The 22044-nt window shown below is 43.2% G+C and overlaps 1 protein-coding gene across 11 annotated transcripts in view; it reads right to left on the bottom strand.

Moving 5' to 3' along the window:
• The window catches only part of WNK2 (WNK lysine deficient protein kinase 2), a 112362-nt gene that overhangs the window by 5232 nt on the left and 85086 nt on the right, over window positions 1-22044 (bottom strand). For 4 of the 11 annotated variants that reach the window (XM_065074957.1, XM_065074961.1, XM_065074958.1 and 1 more), the window contains exons 24-29: window positions 20730-20944; window positions 18396-18611; window positions 17353-17451; window positions 11876-11920; window positions 9863-10116; window positions 2129-4302 (exon numbers count right to left, since the gene is read on the bottom strand). In XM_065074957.1, the coding sequence (XP_064931029.1) occupies window positions 3895-4302; window positions 9863-10116; window positions 11876-11920; window positions 17353-17451; window positions 18396-18611; window positions 20730-20944 (1237 nt within the window). In that variant the 3' untranslated portion in view covers window positions 2129-3894. Of the gene's footprint in view, window positions 1-2128; window positions 4303-9862; window positions 10117-11875; window positions 11921-17352; window positions 17452-18395; window positions 18612-20729; window positions 20945-22044 lie in introns of those variants that run through there. The other 7 variants (XM_065074965.1, XM_065074967.1, XM_065074966.1 and 4 more) reach the window with 6 other exon arrangements.

Below are 22044 nucleotides of genomic sequence, written 5' to 3'. Positions count from 1 at the left end.
ACAGGGCTTGTTTGGAAAAATTCTGAATGTTCTCAGAATTGAAAATAGTGCATTGAGACCACGAAAAGCAATGCTGGAAGGGAAAGAGCAACTACTGACAAAGCCAAGCTAAACTAATGACTGATTCAAAAGCATCAGTGATTTCTTCCCACAAATACCCACTGGCAAAACCTGCAACTTGATTAAGTTCATTTCAGAAATACTGCCGTTTAGCATGAGCGCGTCCTATTCCCAAACACAAACATCTCTGTAGGAGCAAAGACACCGCCACTTTTAGCCCATTCAATCTGTCATCTGATCTTTGATACCAGCCAATGTCAAATATGTCAGAGAAAAGTAAAGAAGTTAAACAGTAGACAGCAAAAAAGGAACACTTTGGAGATGGCTGTAAAGTGATAGTTAAGTAATATTTCCTCTTTAAAGTTGTGGAATGAAGACCAGAGTTAAACATGCAAAGGAACTGTATGGGACAACTTTACATCATTCTTTTTGAATGAAATGTGTGTCAGAAAGGTTGAATCAAAGCTTGTGAAAGAGCCTTAAACCCTTGCAGTGTTCCTCCCTGCCATGTCCTGCTCCTCATGCCGTGTCCCCATGGCAGCAGCTCTCCTCCCCGCACAGCCCCGCTCCAAGCAAACCGGAGATGCGCTGGGAAAATGGGATGCGATTACGCATTTAGATGGCCCATCATGATGCACGGCAATCAGAAAAACAAATTAGTGGCACACAGGCAAACTTAACTTGGCATTTCTGAACTACTGGGTGTGTGACTTGGCAGTTTAAAACATTCTTTCAATATTTGTATTAAGTTTCTATAACTTCTAAGCCCCTGAAAATCTCTGAACTCCCCCATGAAAGCTCGTATCTAAATCTGAGGATCCATAGGGAATTCAAGCACGTCCTTGCAGCTCTGGGAACACGGAGATGGCAGAGCTATGGGACACGGCTGCCGGCCTGCAACTGGCGAGGCACCTCACAAAGCAACCATCAGAGTCAGGAACAAAATTGGTTCAGTTCTGGGACCTGCAGGGAAATGTCTTTGTGGGTATAGATCCCCCACCTCCGATAGGGTAGCACAGACCCCTCAGGTCCCTCTTGCTCCTTTGCTCACCTTTTGCCAAGAAGTTGTCCCATTTCTTCCATCTCATGTAATCTGCTTAATTGCCACTGAGGGTCAAAGCACCCTTTGACATGATTGAGGGTAACAAAACATAGCTTGCAGTTAATGGTCAGAAGAACTGCAGCCAAGACAGCTATCAGAAAATTAAAATTCTGAGTACTGAAATGCAGACACCAACCTCTGAGCCATAATTTGACCCCAATGCCAGCTGAAGATGCAATCATTAGGAACACACCTGCTAGAGACTGGGCAGCTGCACCCAGCCGCGCTCACACACACTGTCCCCCGCCCGCTCTGCCTAGGTGCACAGCACATGCAATGCGGCGCCAGCCCCGGAGCGCACGGCTCCCCACGAGCTGATCGCAGCCTTTCCAACGTACACAGCACATACAGCACGGCCACGTGAGTTGCATGCAGAGGAACAGAAGCATCCAACCTCTTCCTGCACGTCCTTTCGTAAGTTCTCCTGCAACCTACGCCAACGACAGCGACCGCCAAGAGGCTGCTTGCATCAGGGCCAAATTCTACATCTTTTCTTCCTCACATTTAAATGACACCAGGATCATGTTAAAAGGGCTTCCCTGGCACTCTCCTGTGTAGAAGAGACAAAGTTCACGTGCGTCTTTCACCACCTGCCAAACTCCAGCATCCTCCTGTGTACCACCAGCGACACCAAAGACGCCATCTGCTCAAAGGAATCATCAAACATTCCACTCTGGTCAGCTTCGCAGCCGCACAACAGCAGAATTACTGCAGTGGGCAGGGGATTTCAAGCAACATGACCTGTGAAGTGGCACTATGTGACTTCTGGAGCACCATTTCGGTCCTACAGCTGCCAAGAGGTGGGATGTGTTATGGGCAGAACCCGAGAAACAGCGGAGGCATCACATCTGCTCCTTCTACACAAGTCAAGGGATAAGAGTCTGGAAAACAAATGCAGAGTTATCCGGAACAGCTGGGAATGGACACAACTCTATGCTTTAGAAAAACACTGGGTTTTTCACACGATTTTCAAGCACAAAATGTTTATTTTTCTTCTTTCTTAATCTATACAGTTTCTCAGTGTTTTTAGTGCCACTGACTTTGTCAGTATACAAGGGATGGACTATACAACAGGCAGTAGCGACATAAACTGTAAGATTCAGTGCAAGCTGAAGGGAAACTGGTGTGAGAACATATTTTCCATGTTTGCTCATGAAGCATACAGACATGAATCTAAAAAACCCAAACAAATTAAAGATACATGTTACAGAGAACAGAAATCTCTTACTACAGTAAGTATTTTGCCCAGGCAGAAGACTCTGCATAATTGTCTATAAAATTCAATTCTAACTGAATTGATGGAATAATATATTCAAAGGGTACAAACAAAATAATTTAGACAGATATAATGCTTAAAGTACAACTGAACTATACAATTCACAGCTTGGCTACACAAGACATCTCTGCCCTTCAGCAGACAGTATAAAATGTCATTGCAGTAGAGATACAGAGCAACGTGCCTTCAGATGGGACCGCACGGTTCGTGACCTGCGCTTTCCGAGGGAAAGGAGACTTACCAGCAGCAACCCAGCTTTAGTGGTTCTCTCGTGCCTTTAGACTGAGAGGTGCAGGTGGAGACTCCATGCACAGTAAAGTGGGCAAAAAGCAACTTTCAAAGAGGAGAGAGGTGTCCATGCCACCTAGAGCACAAGCTTAATTAAAGCTTAAGAAAAAAAGAATAAATATATAGATATAAAAACTCAAATTTTCAAATGAAAGGTGGTGAGACTCCAAAACTGAAGTATGAGGTATGAAAAAGAATAGCTTCACATTTTTATTCCATTTTAGTGCGAATACTGCTAACGCGTCAGTGGCAAAACATCATTCGTAACCCCGGTGGCCAAAGCCAGAATACACACAAGTGCTGTACTTACACCGTTCTTACAGGCACCTGGAGACATGTTCTCCTACAATCAAGATTTCAGTTAGAGTTTTTCACTTATGAAACATGCATTAATTTGTAATTTAACTCAATTATAAAAGCCCAGTAGGAGAAAGAAAATGTAATCCAATTTGCTGCCAATACAGAAGAAAATAGTATTCGCCTGCCTGTTGGAGAAATAAGTTGCTGTCAACAACAACTCTGCCAGAGAGTGGGGAAGAGAATGAATTGCACTGCCCGAAGCTATTACCTCTTCTTATATACAACTTACTTGGATCACTCTGTAAATGCTCCTGTTTTAAAATGTGCATTTCACTACTCCTTGTACAAACACAAACAGCTTTTTTGACTGGCATCTCAAACAAACCTCACCTCATGAGTATTATTATTTTTTTAAAAGCTTGAAAAACAAAAATTCAACCCAGGAATTAAAATAAAAGCATTTACAGCAGAATAAAACGGATGAAGAACGTCAGCTGTAAACCTTCAGTATCTTTGGAAATAAAAAGAACTTCAACTCACAAGCAGATTGTAAATAAAATACACCATTCAAATAATTTTACATCTCTTTTCAGCTGGAACTGAAAAGCTGAAATTCAAGGCACTGTACTCCTGCAGGGGATAGTACAATTTTCTAGTCATCAATTCAAGTACGTCGACTTTAAGGATCGCAAGTGTAAAACATCAGAACACAACAAAATAAAGTGTCTTCAGCAACGGAATAGAAGCGAATCTTCCCAGAACAGACAAACTCTCTCGTGAAGCACCTCACAGTGATGGCGGGATGCAGCGCGCCCGTGTGCGCCGGCGGCCCGGTCCCCGCCTGGGCAGCACGGCTGGCGGCCGCGGGTCAAATGCTCCACGTGACGAGGCTGAACCCCCCGTTCCCCGCGGGAGGACGACCCGGCCGTGTCACTCGCAGGTTTGGGCCGGGTGGCCGGGCCATGGGTGGCTGCAGCGGCACCGGGTACAGCCCCAGGCAGGTTCTGCCGAGGGGTGAGAACCCCGGCACGCTCGCACTGCCGACGAGGCCAGGCTGTGCAGCTGGCCCTGGCCACCGCAGCCCATACACGGGCGCAGGGAAAACTCCTCCGTACCGAGAGAGAGGCATCACGTACGGTGTCACCGTGCCAGCGAGGGCAGGCCCTGGCACCGGCACCGGAAGGGATGGTGACGCTCCGGGAGCTAACGCAGCAGACATGGGGCAAGACACTGGAACAACGCACTTTTTCCCCAATCCTGTTCTTACCAAATTAACCTACAAAAAGAAAAATACAAAAAGCATCGCTATTAAGCTGCTCTTTTCCTGCCTGGCCCGGGCAGTGCTGGTGCGTCCATACTGGCATTGCTCCCCAGCCCCCCATCCCACCACAGCACCCCTGCCCCATGTTGGGCACCAACCGGGGCCATTGGCTTGGGAAGCACAGGGGAGGCACAATGTTTATGGCACTTGGGGGTGGGGTTTCTTTTTGGGCTTGCCCTGGCCACCATTTAATCCTTTTTCCCCAATATACTCATAAATATTCCTTTCAAAAACAAAAATAACATGTACACAAAGAAGAACATACACACTGGGTAAAGAAGTGGTTGGAGGGCTGGGCCCAAAGTGTTGTGGTGAACGGAGACAAATCCACTTGGCAGCCAATCACGAGTGGTGTCCCCAGGACTCAGTACTGGGGCCAGTCCTGTTTTATCTCTTTATCAATGGTCTGGACAAGGGGATCAAGCGCACCCTCAGTAAGTTTGGAGATGACACTAAATTGGGTGGCAGTGTTGATCTGCTGGAGGGTGGGAAGTCCATACAGAGGGATCTGGACCAGCTGGATTGATGGGCTGAAGCCAATTGTCTGAGGGTCAACAAGGGCAAGTACCAGGTCCTGCACTGGGGTCACAACAACCCCATGAACACTGCAAGCTGGGGAAGAGCAGCTGGAAAGTTCCTGGTAAAAAAGGACGTGTGAGTGTTGGTGACAGCAGCTGACCATGAGCCAGCGTGTGCCCAGGTGGCCAAAAGGCCACCAGCATCCTGGCTGGTACCAGCACTGGTGTGGCCAGCAGGCCCAGGGCAGTGACCGTCCCTGTGCTGGGACCTGGAGAGGCCAAACCGCAAATCCTGGGGGCAGTTTTGGGCCCCTCATGTCAAGAAAAGGCCTCGAGGTGCTGGAGCGAGTGGAGAGAAGGGAACGGAGCTGGTGAGGGGCTGGAGCACAAGTGTGATGGAGCGGCTGAGGGACCTGGGGGGTTCATCTGGAGAACAGGAGCTGAGGGGAGACCTTCTGATCTCTGAACTGCCTGAAAGGAGCTTGGAGCCAGGGGGGGTCGGGCTCTGCTCCCCAGGAACAAGCGCCAGGAGCAGAGGAAACGGCCTCAAGTTGCACCAGGGGAGGTTGAGGTTGGATCTGGGGAACAATTTCTTCCCCAAAGGGCTGTGGGGCATTGGAACAGGCTGCCCAGGGCAGTGCTGGAGTCACCAGCCCTGGGGGGCTGAACAGACATGGAGATGAGGCTCTAAGGGACAAGGGTTAGTGCCAGAGTGATGTTATGGTTGGACTCAATGACCTTCCAACCAAAATGATTCTATAAAAACATACATAAAAATGGAACAAACCCCACTGGACAATGGTTGTGGTAGTTCAGTTTACCAAGCAAGCTCTAAAGTGTGACTTTAGCAATATTCACAGCTACAGTACTGTGAAAGTATAGAGCTATGAGTTGTCTTTGACTTAAAAACATAAATATTTACGATGTTTATACTTTAGAATAAATGAAACCAGGAAATTCTGCTGTGAAAGCTGACTGTAGCTATCACAACCCGTTCTAAAAACGCAGCATTTAGATTATTTTTCTTCCAGCTACATTTTGATGGCTACGTTACTGGCATTACTGGTTTACTTCTGTATGGTCCAAATACCACCGACACAAAACAATCACAGGACGGGGTTAGAGCTGGCTGCCAACACAAGCAGGGCAAGGATGCCCATACATCTTTTTTATTCACCTTTCTCCAGCTTGCTGAAAACCCAAAGTTATTAGGTGCTGCTAAAGATTTGCGTTTGTGCTTTTCCAGGTTTCTGGAAAGCTATTCTGATATTTGGACCGAGGAGACCGTGTCAAATAGCTCCAAGCACAGATTTATCTCATTTCTTAGTATTCTTCCAATCCAGTAGAGACAGAAGACACAGTGAAAGGTGCTAATAGCCCTTCTGCTCCGTTTTCGTGTGGGGTCATCTCCAGAAACCCGCGTCCCCAGCGGCCGGATCGCTCCGAGCAACAGGTACCAAACGCACACAGATGTGCACCTACTGCTGATGAGGTCTGAGCCCCAGCACACAGCTCCGACTGACACAGACCCGCATGTATAACACAAACAGCCTTATTATGGGCTTGGAACATGTCTGCAGCTTTTTTGGGGGCGTAACAATTGTTTCTTTAAAACCTATGGAGCTACATAGCAGTATGAAGAATAGAAAACATTTTTGGTAAGCCCTTTGATCCCAGGCATCTTCAAAATATTCAGTACTCCCTACACACAAGGCAGCTCATGTTTCTGGGTGTAACCCTTGGTTGGTGGTAACCACAATTACCTGTAAAAAAGGGTTATTTCGTCATGTCTTTGACATGAAGGAGCACTAGAGAAATAACCATTATCAGGCAAGTTTGACTTCTGGTTCTTCCTAGTATCTCCTGTCACAGTTCTAATTACTGGTGATGAGAATCCACGTGTATTTCCATGTTCAAATAAATTTGAAAAGGAACATTTCAGTGCTCCTATGACACAACTGGATGCCTGAAGGTTCCCCCACAAACTTCTAATACGCATCAACCAGGATTTGGAGCTAAACTGACAGGTAACTTCCACAGAAACAAAGCAGAATTTCAAGTCTTCCTTTGCATCCCAATTATTTTATTGCTTTCTACACCTCTGATGATAAAGAAGAAGAAAATAAAAACACTAACTTCATTAAACACACAACCAATTCCTCTTCCGATTTGATTTCCAACCTTAGAGTAGCCTTCACTTAGTTTAAAAAAAGCTACCAATAATATACTGTATTCACACAGCAAACGATTTGCTGAGAGTGGCAGAAGCATTTCAAGAAAGCGGTAACTCAGGAAAGTCAGTTCTCTGCTTCCTGGGTTGAAATCAGCCACACAACTACACTGCATATTAATAACGGTGGGTGGACAGCAAGATAGAGTAATACATTACAAATAATAACTCTGCCCCTAACCAATTAGAATTCTCACCAACCGAGCACCACAGTACCACTCACATCATGCCAACTCCTGTTTCAAAACTCTTCAAGGAGACATCTTGCTGTCCAACAACCTCCAGAGAAAATTTCAAAGTGAAGGTATGAATCCTTCATCTCTCCTGCCCCTCAATTCCACCATCGCATGGGACCAACAATAGCTTCCCCTAAAACAAAACACCCAGTTTGAAGATATGAGACAACCCGCCCTAACCACCTTCTGCTAGTTTTTTCCAGTAAAAAAACCCAAAAGGCGGATAAGAATCACCACATTTCCAACCTATCTAGCCTTTATTTCCAACATTAAACCTTATTATTACTTTCTCTGATGGGCTAGAAATCTGTTTAGTGCTCCTTATTCTTTTCTTACAAATGCATTTTTATATCTGACCAAAATACGATGCAAATATGGTGTTTTGCATGGACCAAAGACGTACAGTGAGAGCTTTATGTTAGAAAGCTATTTTTTCCATCCTTTATGTGATCTCTTGAGTTTTTTGTCTCTTCAATACCATTTCAAAAGGCGGACTCAACGGTGATCATCCCATGCAGGTACAACATTTCCCCATGTAACCCATTCCTCCCAGAACTGATGTGTTGGGACACTTGGCTGGCTGTCCAGGCTAAGGATCTTTTTACCACCATTTCTTCCTCTTTTGTGTATTTTTCTCCCAACACCATGAAGCCCTCTCCTCCCTCAACTGCAGTTTTCCTTTTAGGGGGAATTTCAAAAGGTACAATCAGCAGAATGATACGCAACTCCCCAAACCACCCTTGTAAATGTCTTTTAAATCTTACCCACTTAAATCTATCACCTGCTGCACGCTGTGCCATCTTCATGGCCAAAATACCCCGACAACCACCACGCCAGGAAGATTTGCCACCTACCTTTGCACGGCCCTACAAGGACTTTACGCACAAAACCATGCAACAAGGAATGCCGAGAAATGAAGAGCAGGGAATCCAATGCTCTCTGAGCTCTTGGTAAATTAAAATACTTCAGTTGACCTTGTTAATTCCCTGGGAAAAACTGCCATGTTCTAGAAAGAAAGAAGCTCTCTAATAATCAGTGTATTAAGACTGTTCTCACAGCAATATTCTGCCATCCTCACAGGCTTTGAAACACAGACACCAAGACTGCAGAAAGTAAAATTAACTCTAAATTGATGTTAATAGGTGATTCAAATAAAGAAAATAACCACTCTTTTCCAGCGTTCTAAGTGGGCAGAACACCCCCCCATCAAATACCTCAAACTACTGCAGGTGTCTCAGGGAAAAGACATCAAGCTGCAGAAAGCACAGCACAAGACAGTAAGAAGTGATTTAACAGAACAAAATCTGTGCCCTCACCATCACTTTCCTGAAATCCTCACTTTGTACTTACTAGCACCTCCTTTGACTTATTTTGTGAGAATAGAGCCTTAAGTAGATGTCACTTAGTCCAGAGCAGGTTTACACTGACTAAATCATCACTACGTAGGATTATTTACTCTCTGCTTTTTGTTCACTTTTGGCAACTTATGAATTGACATAAAGTTGCTTAATAAATTTGCACAAATGCTTTTCCCTGTGAAGAGAAGATCCCACCAACTCAAAGCAGACGTGTAATCGCGGCTCCGGCACATCTCACCTCACAAACAGTAACTTTGACTTTCTGTTCAATCCCATTACCTTGTTTATACGGGATTACAAAGCAGTCCCTCACTGGTTCTGCTTTTACTGTTCGTTTGCTTTAAAATTATTTGTGTTTCTCTACTTTAGCTCAATTTCTAGTCTCCCAAAAAAACATGAATGCAGCAAGAAGTATTAGCCAAAGGACTGTCCATCCATGCAAAGGAGGAAGAGCTCTGGAAACCCAGACCCGAGCGGGACAGAACTACAAGCTGGGATTCTGCCATGGGTTTTGTGATCGCCTCCACATCACCACTCAGCCATGGAAACAAGCGCTGAACACAGACACAAATGCCCATCACCATGTTTTTCCTGCTACTGAAAATAAGCGGGAATGAAAAGGGGTGCTCTGAATTTCCATTTTCTTCCATTTCACTATCACAGAGTTTCTGAAGGCGTATTTTCACGAGGCTGATGGGCTCAGTGATACCCAATGCAACACACAAGGGTCACAAACCCATCCAGCTGTTATCCCCCCGTGCAGTGCAGCACTTGCTCCTACTAAAACAAAGGCTTGCTACCACCAAGCCACTGGCCCAGCCTATGGAAGGTTAATATTAAACATCAGAAAGAGCAAAACTTCCGGAATTGGAGAACTAAAGTTAAGCAACATATGGTTAATAGTGTGAGTATTGCTGTATATTGCTGTTAATAAGCAGTTTGCAATTTAAAAATATATACTTTATATACATATATTGCAGCCCATATATCCCTCATTATTATTCCAAAAGACGATAAAAAAAAATCTAGTTTAGTACTTAATTAAAAGACATGGACATTTATAGGAAGCATCTATCTGAAGTAATTTTAGTCTATGTCCTCCTCCAAATCTGGGTTCTGCAAAGGCTTTCAGACACATAGCAAAAGGTATGTTCTTCAAGGAGTGCCACTTACTCCACACGTCTCATTCTGTGTTTGCATGGGATTAGCCTTTGGCTCCATGTCTTGCCTTTTTTGGTTCTGCTTCAGTTGGTTTAAGGAAGGTTTTGTCTGTGCAGCTCCAACAGTTTTGCTTGTCCACTGGTCAACCAGCTTGTGAAGATCATCTGTGAACGTCCCTTTCTTGTTGTTACTGTTGTTGGCCTGAACCTGCAGGGTCGAGTGTGGGACGGGCTCAGGACACGTTACCAGACTGTTTGTCGAGGATCCTGGAAAACCACACACAGAGAAAGTTGAGGATGGCATCAGCGCTTCCCCACTGCTGCTCAAACAGTTTCTACTGCAATCAAACGGTGGCTTTGCTGACCTTTAACCCTCCCCCCCACTTCTACAGAACAGCTTTGCTTAAAGAAATGGTCCAAGTCCAATGTGTTTGTATTTTCTATTACAATCCGTTACCTCAGCCACTGGCTGTTGTGCCCACAACTTCCCTCCAGGTGAAACTAATGACTCAGAAGTGGATGCAGACATAGAATCATTTTGGTTGGAAAAGACCTTTAAGATCATCAAGTCCAACCATAACATACCTCTGGCACTGCCCCATGTCCTGAGAACTCATGCCTGTCTGTCCAGCCCTCCAGGGCTGGTGACTCCAGCACTGCCCTGGGCAGCCTGTTCCAATGCCCCACAGCCCTTTGGGGAAGAAATTGTTCCCCAGACCCAACCTCAACCTCCCCTGGCGCAACTTGAGGCCGTTTCCTCTCATCCTAAAACCCAGTAACACCGACATCCTCAGGCTCACAGTCTCTCCAAAGGAGGCCACAATGAGAGAGTGGGAGGCAGGATGAATTACTTGCTGAAACTGCACACAATTAAAAAAAGGAATTTACTATTTGTTTTACTTGCATAGGATTACTGTCCTCTTGGAAAAATCATAACTGTCATAGAGGTTACAAGAAGGTTGGCTGCTACACATCAGAGGTTCCAGGAACCCCCAGTCCCTCTTGATGCATTAGGCCCATTATCTCTGCCATCTGCATATTTTGGGGGAAAAATATCCCATCGGGACCATTAATGTAAAAGAAAAAAGAGGGGAGAGGATGACGTAAGGGGTTGTTTCAGCTTTTGAGAAAAAGTTAAACAACTTTTGGTACAGATAAAAGCAGACAGGAAGAGTATTGACAGAGATTTAATTTCGTATGTTCACTTATTCCTAACAGAACTGGGGAAGAAAATCTGTTTCTAACTACAAGCCTGACACAGGAAAATCAGCGGGGAAGAGCAACTGAAGGTGCCTGAATTTGACCCAAATGGAAAATATAAAGCAACTTTCCAGCTAATGTATCTGATAGAGGTACAGATTTGAAATAAAGACCATCTCTCCAAGCAAAAAGTTCATAAAACTGTAGTAAAATTACTCTATAAACAAACACAAACATTCAGTCATTTTTTTTCTATTAATCGGTTACCAGCCAATGAAACTGAGTAAACTAATTAGTCCTATGGTTATATAAAACACATTCATAACCTTTAAATGATCATGCATTCAACCTGCAACATGACTACTAAGTGAATATTGCTAATTTCCTTTTCCTTTACTTGGGGAAAGGGACTAGTGAGAAAAACAAGTATTTTGACAGGAAAGCTCTTCAATTAGTGTTGAGCATTTCATGCAGCTCGACAGCAACAAGGTTGTTTTAAGCTCTAAATCCCTCCAGCAGAGAACTGCAGTCGTATAAAGGTGCGTATTTCAGAAAGACGAACACCGAGTCCGGGTTTCGCGCCACAGCGTGCACAGTCTCACACAAACACCACAAACTGGCTGGCAGCATGCGTGGTTCCCAAGACATCACGGCACATGCATTACTAGAAAAGTATCACAACTTATACAGTCTAATTTCATATCGGTATAAAAGCGTCAGCTCTATTTATTAAACAACTAGCCTTTAGTAAAAGATATCATTAAAAAAGCAAAAAAACATCCCATGCCATGAAGGAAATACTGAGAAACAAAAACGGGATAGTTACTACTACTGTGATCTTTGCCTAGACATAGTCGTTTCAAGGTGGACCCTACAAGGTAAAACAATACAAGACATACAGAATTAGGTAAGACTAAACACAACAAATCTGACGGACAAGCTTCTGTATTTTTAAGCAATCAAAAAGTAGTTATTATGCAAGAAAGGACAGACAAAGTCAGCAGTTCAGGTGAGTAAAGGAAGTCTAAATAACTGGACAGCTCAAACCCTTCTTAATGTGCAGCCATTCAGAAGCTTTGAGAAATACAATAGCATGCCAAAAGCAAGGTCCCAAGACTTAAAGATGCATTTGTTTGTTAGTTTGGTTTTTATTATTTTTAATTTTTTTTTTTTCTTTTTCCCCAAATTGCTTTGGCTTCCTATTCGGAGGTTTTGGTTCCTACTCTATTTATGCAGGAAATGATGTCAATTCAGCTTGTGATAGGAGGCCAAAAATGCTTTCAGGAACAAGTCAAGCTAGTCTGGCTGCAAAGACAAACTGTAAAGCAACTCTAAAAGTCCTGTTTTACAAGTCCAAAAAGATACATTGTTCTGCAGGTCTGAGGCCAATCGTTTCCAAGTACTTTATTAATAGGTTTTGTGTCTAAATGTGAGATTCTGAACTTCAATTGCAAGTAACTGTGAATGAGTTTCCCTTATGCCTTGTCCAAGTGCAGAAAAACAATCCAGCAGGGTAGCTGAGTTTTCGTTTAATCAAACTACGTTTTTTTTCGTAATTATCTCAGTCCATCCTTCATCATAATTTTATATATTCTGTCAGATAGTCAGAGTGTCAGAAGTGTGCCGAGAACCCTATTTCACTGTCAGATTTGCCAGACATAAGCACTGTTTCTACTGGAGTGCCAAATTTCCTGAAAGGTATTTTGGACTTGGTAAGAAGATCATTGTGGTATGGGAGGAGGTGAATGTCTGACATGGGGCATGGCAAATTTATTGTGAGGAAGCACTTAAACATGAGCAAAATCAGAGAGCGGGGCAAAAAGCAAGGTACAGGATGGATGTGCTTTTTCTCTGCAGCAAACCGGTGTTGATATTTTATGTTACTGTGCCAGAAATGCAGCTTTAAAACTCAGAGACTGCAGGTCCAGGTTGACATAGGCTCTGAATGAGGCTTTGTAGGAGAAAGGAGAGACATCAGTCAGAGACTGAGGAAGAGAAAGTACAGAAAACAGGGAGGAAAAAAAGGGAGAAGAAATGTTTGTGTTTTGGTATGAGTGGCATGAGGAGGAACAGAAGGATTGCTTTGAAAGATTTTCTTATTATTTCATATAGTCTAATGAGGTTTCTATTCCAGCAAAATCAGAAGGACATGACTACAGTGATATCTTACGCAAGCCAACCAAGTCTAGTTTCTCACCTCAAAGCCTAGGTAACAAATGCAAATCACATTCACAACTCAATCTCTATTGTATTTTTAATTTTTCCCCCAGATATACCTTACCTTGCCTAGCTCTCAGAGTTAGCTTGGAGTCCCATAACTCCCATTATGGAACCGTCAGTGTCAGTAATGCTAGAATGCTGTTTTCTTAACTACGCTACATGCAGAAATGCTGCAGGAATTAGTACTATTTGGCACAATATGTATGCACATGAAAAGCAACTGCCTGCGAAAAATAAAAGCAGGCAGCTGACTACAGTGCGTGCTCAAATGCGTGTGAAAGTGTTTAATCACCAACCCCTCTGCTTCCTGAAAACGAGTCACAAGTGCATACGCACCTCAGGTGCCAAATCAAACCTGGGGCCCCTGCTCATGTAGGGAAGCGATGCCAGAGAGATTCACCAAATGCCCAGGTGAGGGTGTTAAGGAAAATATTACAGAGGAGTTGATTACCAGAACAATCCCAAACAATCTCACTCCAGCATGTTGCTTGGGAGATGAGAACCATTATCTAAGTGGTGATGCTGCCTCAAGCAGGGACTGATAGTCATCGGTTACAATTGGTTTTAAATTCAAATCCAATTTAAAATGCACTTGCTAAACCTAATTCACCAGATTAATTGTATTACTTCTGAAATCAAGGTGTTTAACAGCTGTACAGTTAAGGAGATGAATCATAATTAAGATTTAATCTAAGACTGCAGAAGTTCAACAGTGTTTTACCTCCAATTCAGATTTCTTATCTGAGAAATTAAGCAGCTATTATATCATACAGGACAGAAAAAATCCACTGTCCCATATTTGCACTCTAAGAGCTGCCAAAAAGCTTGAAAGCTAAAATAAAATAGAAATGGCAATAAATTCTTAGACCATTTCCATAATCACATATGCACATACAGTAATATTAATTACTACAGACTCGACAAAAATCGCTTTACACAAGTCTAAGCCAATTGAAGATTTTGAACATCCCAGTTCAAACAATTTGCAATTTAAGCTAGGGAAGGAGCTCAGGCTAAAAATTACGCTGCAGCCTGTAAAAAAAAAAATTACTCCATTAGAAGTGCAAAGGAAAAGTTAATATTGGACATGGGGAACAGATCAAAAGCTGTTCTGGGACAACACTGGGAAGGTGTTCAAGTTTGATGGATGTTGTAACCAGGGCAAGATGTTTGGTAAAACTATCCTGAATGCATCTGAACTTTTTTTTGTTTTAAACCTGCTGCGCATTCGCCTGCTCATCTATAGTACAAGTCTCACACTGGAATATCCAAGCTCCCCAAAGCGCTGCTTCTCCTTAATTAAATTTATAGATTCAGAACGTTTCTGAAAACCCAGCACAACTTTTCCCAACAGCTCTCCAAGAAACAAACAAAAAATCCCAGGAAACCTTGACCCGTGAAATAACCCCAAGGCCCCGAACTGCCCGACCACGGCCCTGACCCTCACTCGCAATCTGTCCCCAGCGCTCGCTCGCCTCGCTCGAGCCGCAAGCTGGTGTAACCTCATCTGAGCAGCCGGTTCTGCCTGCGCCCTGGGTCAACTACAGCCCTGTGGCGGGGAAGGAGCAGGAACTGGCTGGTGTTCCCAGCATCATCTAGTGCTGTTTTTCCTGAGGCCATGGGCATGGCTGCTCTGGACACCAGCTAGACGGAACCCCTGGCTGTCCCTAGGGAACGACTGGGCCACCCGCAGCCACAGAACCCCAGCCTGGTTGGGTTGCAGGAGCTCTGTAGATCCCCAGTGCAACCCCTGCTCACGCAGGGTCACAGAGCAGATCACACAGGTGGGTCCAGGCGGTTTGAATGTCTTAGAGAAGGAGACTCCACACCCGCTCTGGGCAGCCTGGGCCAGGCTCTGGCACCTCCCAGAAAACAAGTTTCTCCTTATGTTCAGATGGAACCTCCTGTGTTTCAGTCTGTGCCCATTGCCCCTCACCCTGGCGTTGGGCATCACTGAAAACGGTCTGGTTCATCCCCTTGACACCCAGCCTTGAGCTACTTCTTCACCCCTCCACACACACACTTCCAACCTGTGGGATTCACCAGGAAAACAAGCTCCAGGAACCTCCTATCCCCATCAAAACCTGCCAGGAACTCAGCTGTGGAGAACTGTTCAGCAACTGAAGCGAGAGGCAGTATTGGAACCTGAGCTGTGTCCCCTGAGCAGCGGTGAGGTGGGATGGGGCAGGGGCAGGGTTAAGCGCCCAAAACTCAGTTCATCTTCTCATCTGACTCAGAAACGGGGGAGTGAAGAAGCCTCCTCTCCAAACACCTCGCTCACTAGAAACGGAGAAGAGAGCATATGGGCTGAGAACAGAAAGCCGTTAGTCGTGCCGAGTTATTTAAACATCGGGAGACTTCAGGAGTCAAAGGATTTACATATTCCCTTGCTTTCATTCACAATATCCATGCACCCAAACATTTTTAATATGCTGGTTTTTAATTGCCATCTCCCAGTCTTTTTGCATCCTATCAAATAGCAGTTCTGTGAAAGAGAGATAAAACTACTTCTGGGAATTACATGTGCAGAGGAAAACTACTTCTGTGTCCATTATAATACCAAACGGGAAAATTTGTGATCTGAGAATTCCCCTCAGGTTCTCAAAAAAATCCCTGAATGCAAAATGGTCTCATGACTTCAGTCATTAAAAACTTGTATGGTAATAAATTCAGCATGCTGAGCTGTAAATATCCGTTTTCAAGAACCGGAGTGCTTGGGCTTTGAGGGACCTCAAACAAAACAAAAAGAAAAATATCAAGATAATTATTTAAAATATTGTTTATTCATAAAATTAGGAGGAGTGTATTTGAGTGGTCTTGTGCCTTTGATCTGTACCACTTGGATAATGACGAGCAACGTAGAACTCCAATGGGAGATCTGATATTAATGCAGATGAACCGTTACTTAACCAAACATTTTCTCAAGAACATTATTAGCCTTTCTAATGTTATATGTAAGTGGCCTATAGTACCTGTTCAGCACAACATATCTTTATTGTACAAGCAAAATCTGTTTGCCTAAAAAGCAGCATATATGATTGGGTAAAAAAAGTCTTAATTTTTTAATTAAATAGCTTGATATCATTTGGTTGAATTGCCAATTACTTTAGAAGTCATCCAAATAGGGTACAAATAGCAGGTGCACAATCATTTGAAAGAAAAAATACAGGATTCTAGCAATCCATTTCAAAGTATCATCTGAAAATCTGATATTGCCTTTTACTTCTTTATGCTTTGATGAACTGCTAATTGACTTCATCTCTGAGGTCACATAAGGTCAGAAGAAAATAAACTGAGTAAAGTGCTTCAGCCAGATCAACTTACACAAAAAAAGTTGATGGTACTCGCCCTTGGAGTAACCAGATCTTCCTGCTGCTCATGAGTACATCAGAAATTGCTCACTTAAAGTAATTAAAGTGAAAGCACGGGGAAAAGCCCGCCTAGAAAAGAGATTTTGAAAGAACTAGCTGGAGCACTATCGTCTCAGCATTTCCACATGCAAAGAGCGGGGGAAAAATTAAAGAAAACAGAGTGGATATAAACAGTACTGTAGATCGTGTTAATACAGCCCTTGTATGGAAGTTATACCCTTCAGTGACCTTCTAGAATTGTATCAGCTTGCTACATGCATGTCTTCATAGTCCAAACATGTGTGAAAGAGACCATTCGTCTACAGAAGGATGGATTTCTTTTTGTTGTCGCTGGAACCGGGACAGCAGACATGTATATTTGCCACATTGCAAATAAAATTACTTCAACACAAATCACAGAAAGTACAAAAGCTTTGAGAAGTCCAGGGTAAAATTTACCATAAGGCTATATAATAAATGATGAGATCTTCCACACATGCTTTTGGTGCCCAGGCATGAGCCAAAAGCAGTGCAAAAAAAGCTTTCATATGAAAAATTAATATAAATAAGGTGTGTTCATGAGGATTACTTAAAAGAAAGATAAAAAGAAAGAAAAGATGGCTCAGAAAAAGGGGCATCCTGCCAAACATATTAGAGATATAAAACATGTAATTGGAAAAAGGGGGTAAAAGAAAGATGGACTGTGATAAAATACAAAAGAACAAATACAAACAGATGGACAAAGACACAGGTCCACTGAGGAATCTGGTACGAGGTTTGCTACTAGATTTATAGGTCACTCTCTCAGACGTTTGGTGGAAAACCGTCCAGCCTGCAAATGAATATAAAGGGAAGAAAACAAAGACACTTATAAAGTACAAGTAGCTGTGATCAGATGTCCTATACCAGTCAAATCAGCTTTGTTAGTTAAACATCCACATCTCCATTTTAACTTTGCCACAGAGGAGTACGTTAATTGATCATACACAAAGGATGCAATAACAGCCGAAGAGAACGGATAGATATTTTGTAGATTAGTTTGGCAGGATGTGCAATGAGAGGAAGGTATTTTAATCATCGTTATAACTTCCAATATGCATGGCAACAAGGTCAGTCAAAGCCTACTGAGGTGTGCAATACAGAGAAGTATCAGAGGTCAGGACTGGGGAACGCAGCCAATGTACAGTCATTTAGCTGGGACTCCAGAGTCATGCACAAAGTTAACCCCTTAGATAAAGGGAACATAACTTGGTTCTCTGGGTGGCTTTTGGCTTTTTGGTTTTGTTTTTTTAAATCTTTTGTCCTCACACTCAAGATGGTTTGGTACTTTAGAACAAGGAACTCTGGGTCTACCAGTATCAAGGAGCTAAAAAACAGCCCCAAATGAACCAAAGGAAACAATCTCCTATCCTCCTTTATATTTTTTGTTTTCCTTCTTTTTCTCAAAAATCTGTGAAGCAGACTCCAGAAAAGGTATCAGTATAAAGCCACTGCTAGCAAAAATTAAAGGTATTTCCATCTAAAAAACTAGAATGCCTTCTTGAGTGTTGACTTTTAATACTTGGTAAGATAGATTAACTTTTGCTCTTCAGACAATACGTCAACGATTTTTATTTTTTTTTTTTAAAGATAAGCCAGTAATTTGGATTGTCAAAGCTTCACGTTCCTATCCCACTAGAAGTGAAATCCACTCTTAAGAAGTTCAAGCATAAGGGAAGCAAATTAATTTTAGCATGTGCTGGAAGACGTGCTGAACAGCTGCGGGAATAAAATCACCTTGGCCAGAGCTGGCGTTCACGTCGGCTCCGTCGGGGCCCAAGCCGGAGCAGATGTCAGAAGACAAAGAGGCTTTGACGGAGCACGGCTGCTGTGTCTGAACAGCCTTCCCGAAGGTGGCCGAGGCAGAGGACGGTACGGCGGCTGCTTCGGGAGATCCAGGCTGAGTTTTAGTCGTTTCTTTATGGGGTGAGTCTTTAGAGTCTGAAGGATTACCTGAAAGAGCAAACACAATGCACGCAATGGCAAATGCTAGGAAACTACCGAGTAAAGCCCCGCCTGGACACCTTCCTGTGTAACCTCATCTGGGTGTTCCTGCTCCATGGGGGGATTGCACTGGAGCTTTCCAGAGCTTTCCAGGGCCCTTCCAGCCCCTGACATTCTGGGGTTCTGTGAAAAACCAGTGCTTAAAAATAACAGTTGATTTGCCACCAAGAGCAGTTTACAATCAGAATTTATTGATCAGCTGTACCAGAAAATAAACTACACATACTGTTGCTGATCCAGCTTCTCCAAGAAGCTTACAGAGTGGGTTTGATTTTTACAGTTTCTTTTCTACATTTCTGAGAAAGGCTGGAGCCGGGACCGGACAAGTTGCACTGCCAAAAATCAAGCGAGAGATGCAGAAGTGCCTGAGTAGGAGGTGTGAACGCACTGAACGACTGAGCAGAACAGGGAGGTTTGCTCTCACACGTGCTAGGTGGAAGCAAGCAAATGGAGAGGAATAAAAAGTTGCTGCAAAGACATTTATAGTTATCTAGAAATAGATAGACACACATCTATTTATAAATATCTGTAGCTATATATCTATCTACACGGATAACTAAGGTAAAGAGGCTTTAACACTAGAATAACTTAGTAGTAATTTGTTACATGGATTTATCAGCAAAAGCATCTAACAGTGGAAACAATTACATCAGTAACTGCATCAGAACTGCCTGCCCTTGGCCTATGAGAAAGGACCTGGGAAGGCCAGAGAATGAGGCATCTATATGGTCAAGGACAAGGAGACTCGGGCATGAATACAGACTCTCCAAGATAATGTGAACTTTACACAGTGCCTCAAAAAACTGAAGTAGTAACACAGACAAAATGCATAACAGAAAGCACGAACCCAAAAGCAGTCAGAGCAAATTCTGTTCAAACTGAAGGTTAGACAGAAAAGCAATAATGGAAAATTGGGACAATTTATGCAGAAATAAGCTTGAACTGTTTGGACTAGGGCAGCACACTGATATGAGCCAAGAGCCACGAGTGGAGATAGAGATGTGGGGTTTGTGAACAGAGAAAAAAAATGGCTGAAGAGAAGCCAAGAACAAAGTGGACGAGGAATGGCCCGTGGATTACAGCCAAATATCTCATCCCAAGGAAAGGCAGAAAAGCCTTTGCATGCCCAAGCAGCAGCTGAAGAGCTGTAAAGTACTGAACGTTGCTTCAGGTCCTGTAGGCAAGAATACTGAGATTCATGATGGATCACAGCACGTCTTGCCGCTGATGAGCTTTGCCCTTCCTATCTCAGTTGAAATCCTTAAGTAAAAAGCAAAAATTTCCAATCCAGTCTGTAACGAAGATTGATGCAATGAAATTCAAAGTGGACCTACAACGCAGTGACATTGCAAACAAGGGCTACCAGGTTTGAAATACAGGGCTAATGCTGGAAGTGCTGCTGCTCCTCTAAAGAATGGCATGAAATAGCTTGAAAGAAAGATTTTCATATTCTGTTCCACATTTTGCTGAAGAAATCGGTACTGGGTATACCAACATCTCCCAGTTAAATTTTGCCTTTATACTTTCCAAAGAGATAATGACTCAAGACTGTTAACTGCTGTTTGAAAAATCCCAAACTACCTCAGATGGTCTAAGCATCTATCACAGTTTTATAACAGATTTTTTACTGCCCATCCTTCTGGGAAGCAAATTAATCCAATCTTATTTATACGGCATCATGCAGGAAAAAGTAAACAACAACAATATACAGCACATAATCAACAGAGGATAACAGCACCTAAGAGGTGAATACAAACATCAATAAATTGCATTTGGAGAAAGGATAAGAAAATGTAACCGGGCTGTATTCCAAATCGAAGTGGAATATTGTTTCTCTGCCAAGCATTGTAACCGATGCAGAGAAGATATGTATGGTTCAGCACTGGGCAGCTCTAAGAAGCCTGTCCCAAAGGAAACGCAGTTCCAAACCAGTTTGCAGTGCACAAACTTGCGCTGTCGTATTAAAGACAAGAAAAACCAGTGCCTTTCCCACAGTCCATGCCATTACACAGCAGAACCCCAACTGACACAGACAGTGGGTGTACGGAAGGCACCTCGTGTACCTACTTGTGCTTGGTGTTCCGCTCCTGAGCTGCTGGACCAGAGGGTTTAACAGTTTTCCACCTTTCAATTTATTTTTGCTGGTTCTTCGGCGGCGGCTGCTTGGTGGGGCGGAGTGAAGGAAGCCCAGGTTGGGAGGAAGGGGTTTCCCTAACCGCATGTACAGCGCCTCTATCTCGTTCTTCTGCTGAGTCTGAAGTTCTGCAATTTCTTTCATATGCCTAAACGTAAAGAAATGAAGAACTCTGCTAGCGATGCGTCTGATAAAGCACCACATCTTGACAGCACATTTACTTGTTTAAAACAAAAAACCCCCACTCTCTGGCTATAAGAAGAATAAACTGCTCAACCAAAAGCAAGTGAAATTATAACAATCTACTTGGCAAATGTGGTGACTGACTTCTCAGATATTCATTTATAAGACAGAATCCTAAACAACTAAAAAGATTTTCAACATCCTCAATAAAAGCCATTGATTTTGACATGAGATCTGACAGGAACTCTGAACTATTCCAGTGTTTCTCTCTTCAAACCAGTAGTTTCTAGAAAGGTATGTACATCAGTTTGAAGGGGTTCAACATGGAAAAAAAAGAAGTGCTCTTATAAAAATGCCATTAGCACATGGATCATTATGTTAGTTATAAAGTAGATTTCATGCTCCCAGCACCTGGGACAACCTTGAAGCACCCCTCCTATCCTTAGCAGAACAAAGGATTATGTTATGCCTTAAACATCTAGGTTTTGTTACTTTGGGAGGATAAGATAGATGGCTGTGGAGGTCTTATCTTTCCCAAGGTTTTGTGTTCAGCTGTGGTGTCAGACACCTTGATCAGTGAAGGCTCCATGGCCTAATTGGGATGATAATTGGAATGATAGATGTGAACAACCTGTCAGACAACCAATTATCAGAAGAAACCACAAACCAACAGCTACCCTGACAGGCAAAACAACTCACTTCTGCTCAGTACCGTGAACTTGCCTCTAGTTTGAAGACTTCAGACCCATTTCCAGAAGAGTCTTCCTATTTAGCATGAAGAGCAAAGGGAGGAGATGAATCCCCCACATGCAAATGAACAGGGTTATAAAATGACCCCACGCGTGGCGTGTATATGCTGCACAGTGTGACTGAAGTCTTCAATGTGACCACCCTCCCTCTGTAGGGCATCATCACTGGACCAATAACCTGTGTAGTGGTGATATCTTTCTCTTTTATATCTTAGTTTCCCTTTTTCTTTTACATATAAAAGTAACATCGTTGTAAGTTCTGCTTAAGTTTTGCATTATAGTTACTAATTGTTGCCAATCCACCATTTTTAGAAGG

The sequence above is a fragment of the Columba livia genome, chromosome 10 (genome assembly GCF_036013475.1).
Source record: "Columba livia isolate bColLiv1 breed racing homer chromosome 10, bColLiv1.pat.W.v2, whole genome shotgun sequence".
Lineage (NCBI taxonomy): Eukaryota > Metazoa > Chordata > Aves > Columbiformes > Columbidae > Columba > Columba livia.
The sequence above is the reverse complement of the archived record's forward strand: the minus strand, read 5'-3'. Positions and strand labels throughout refer to the sequence as shown.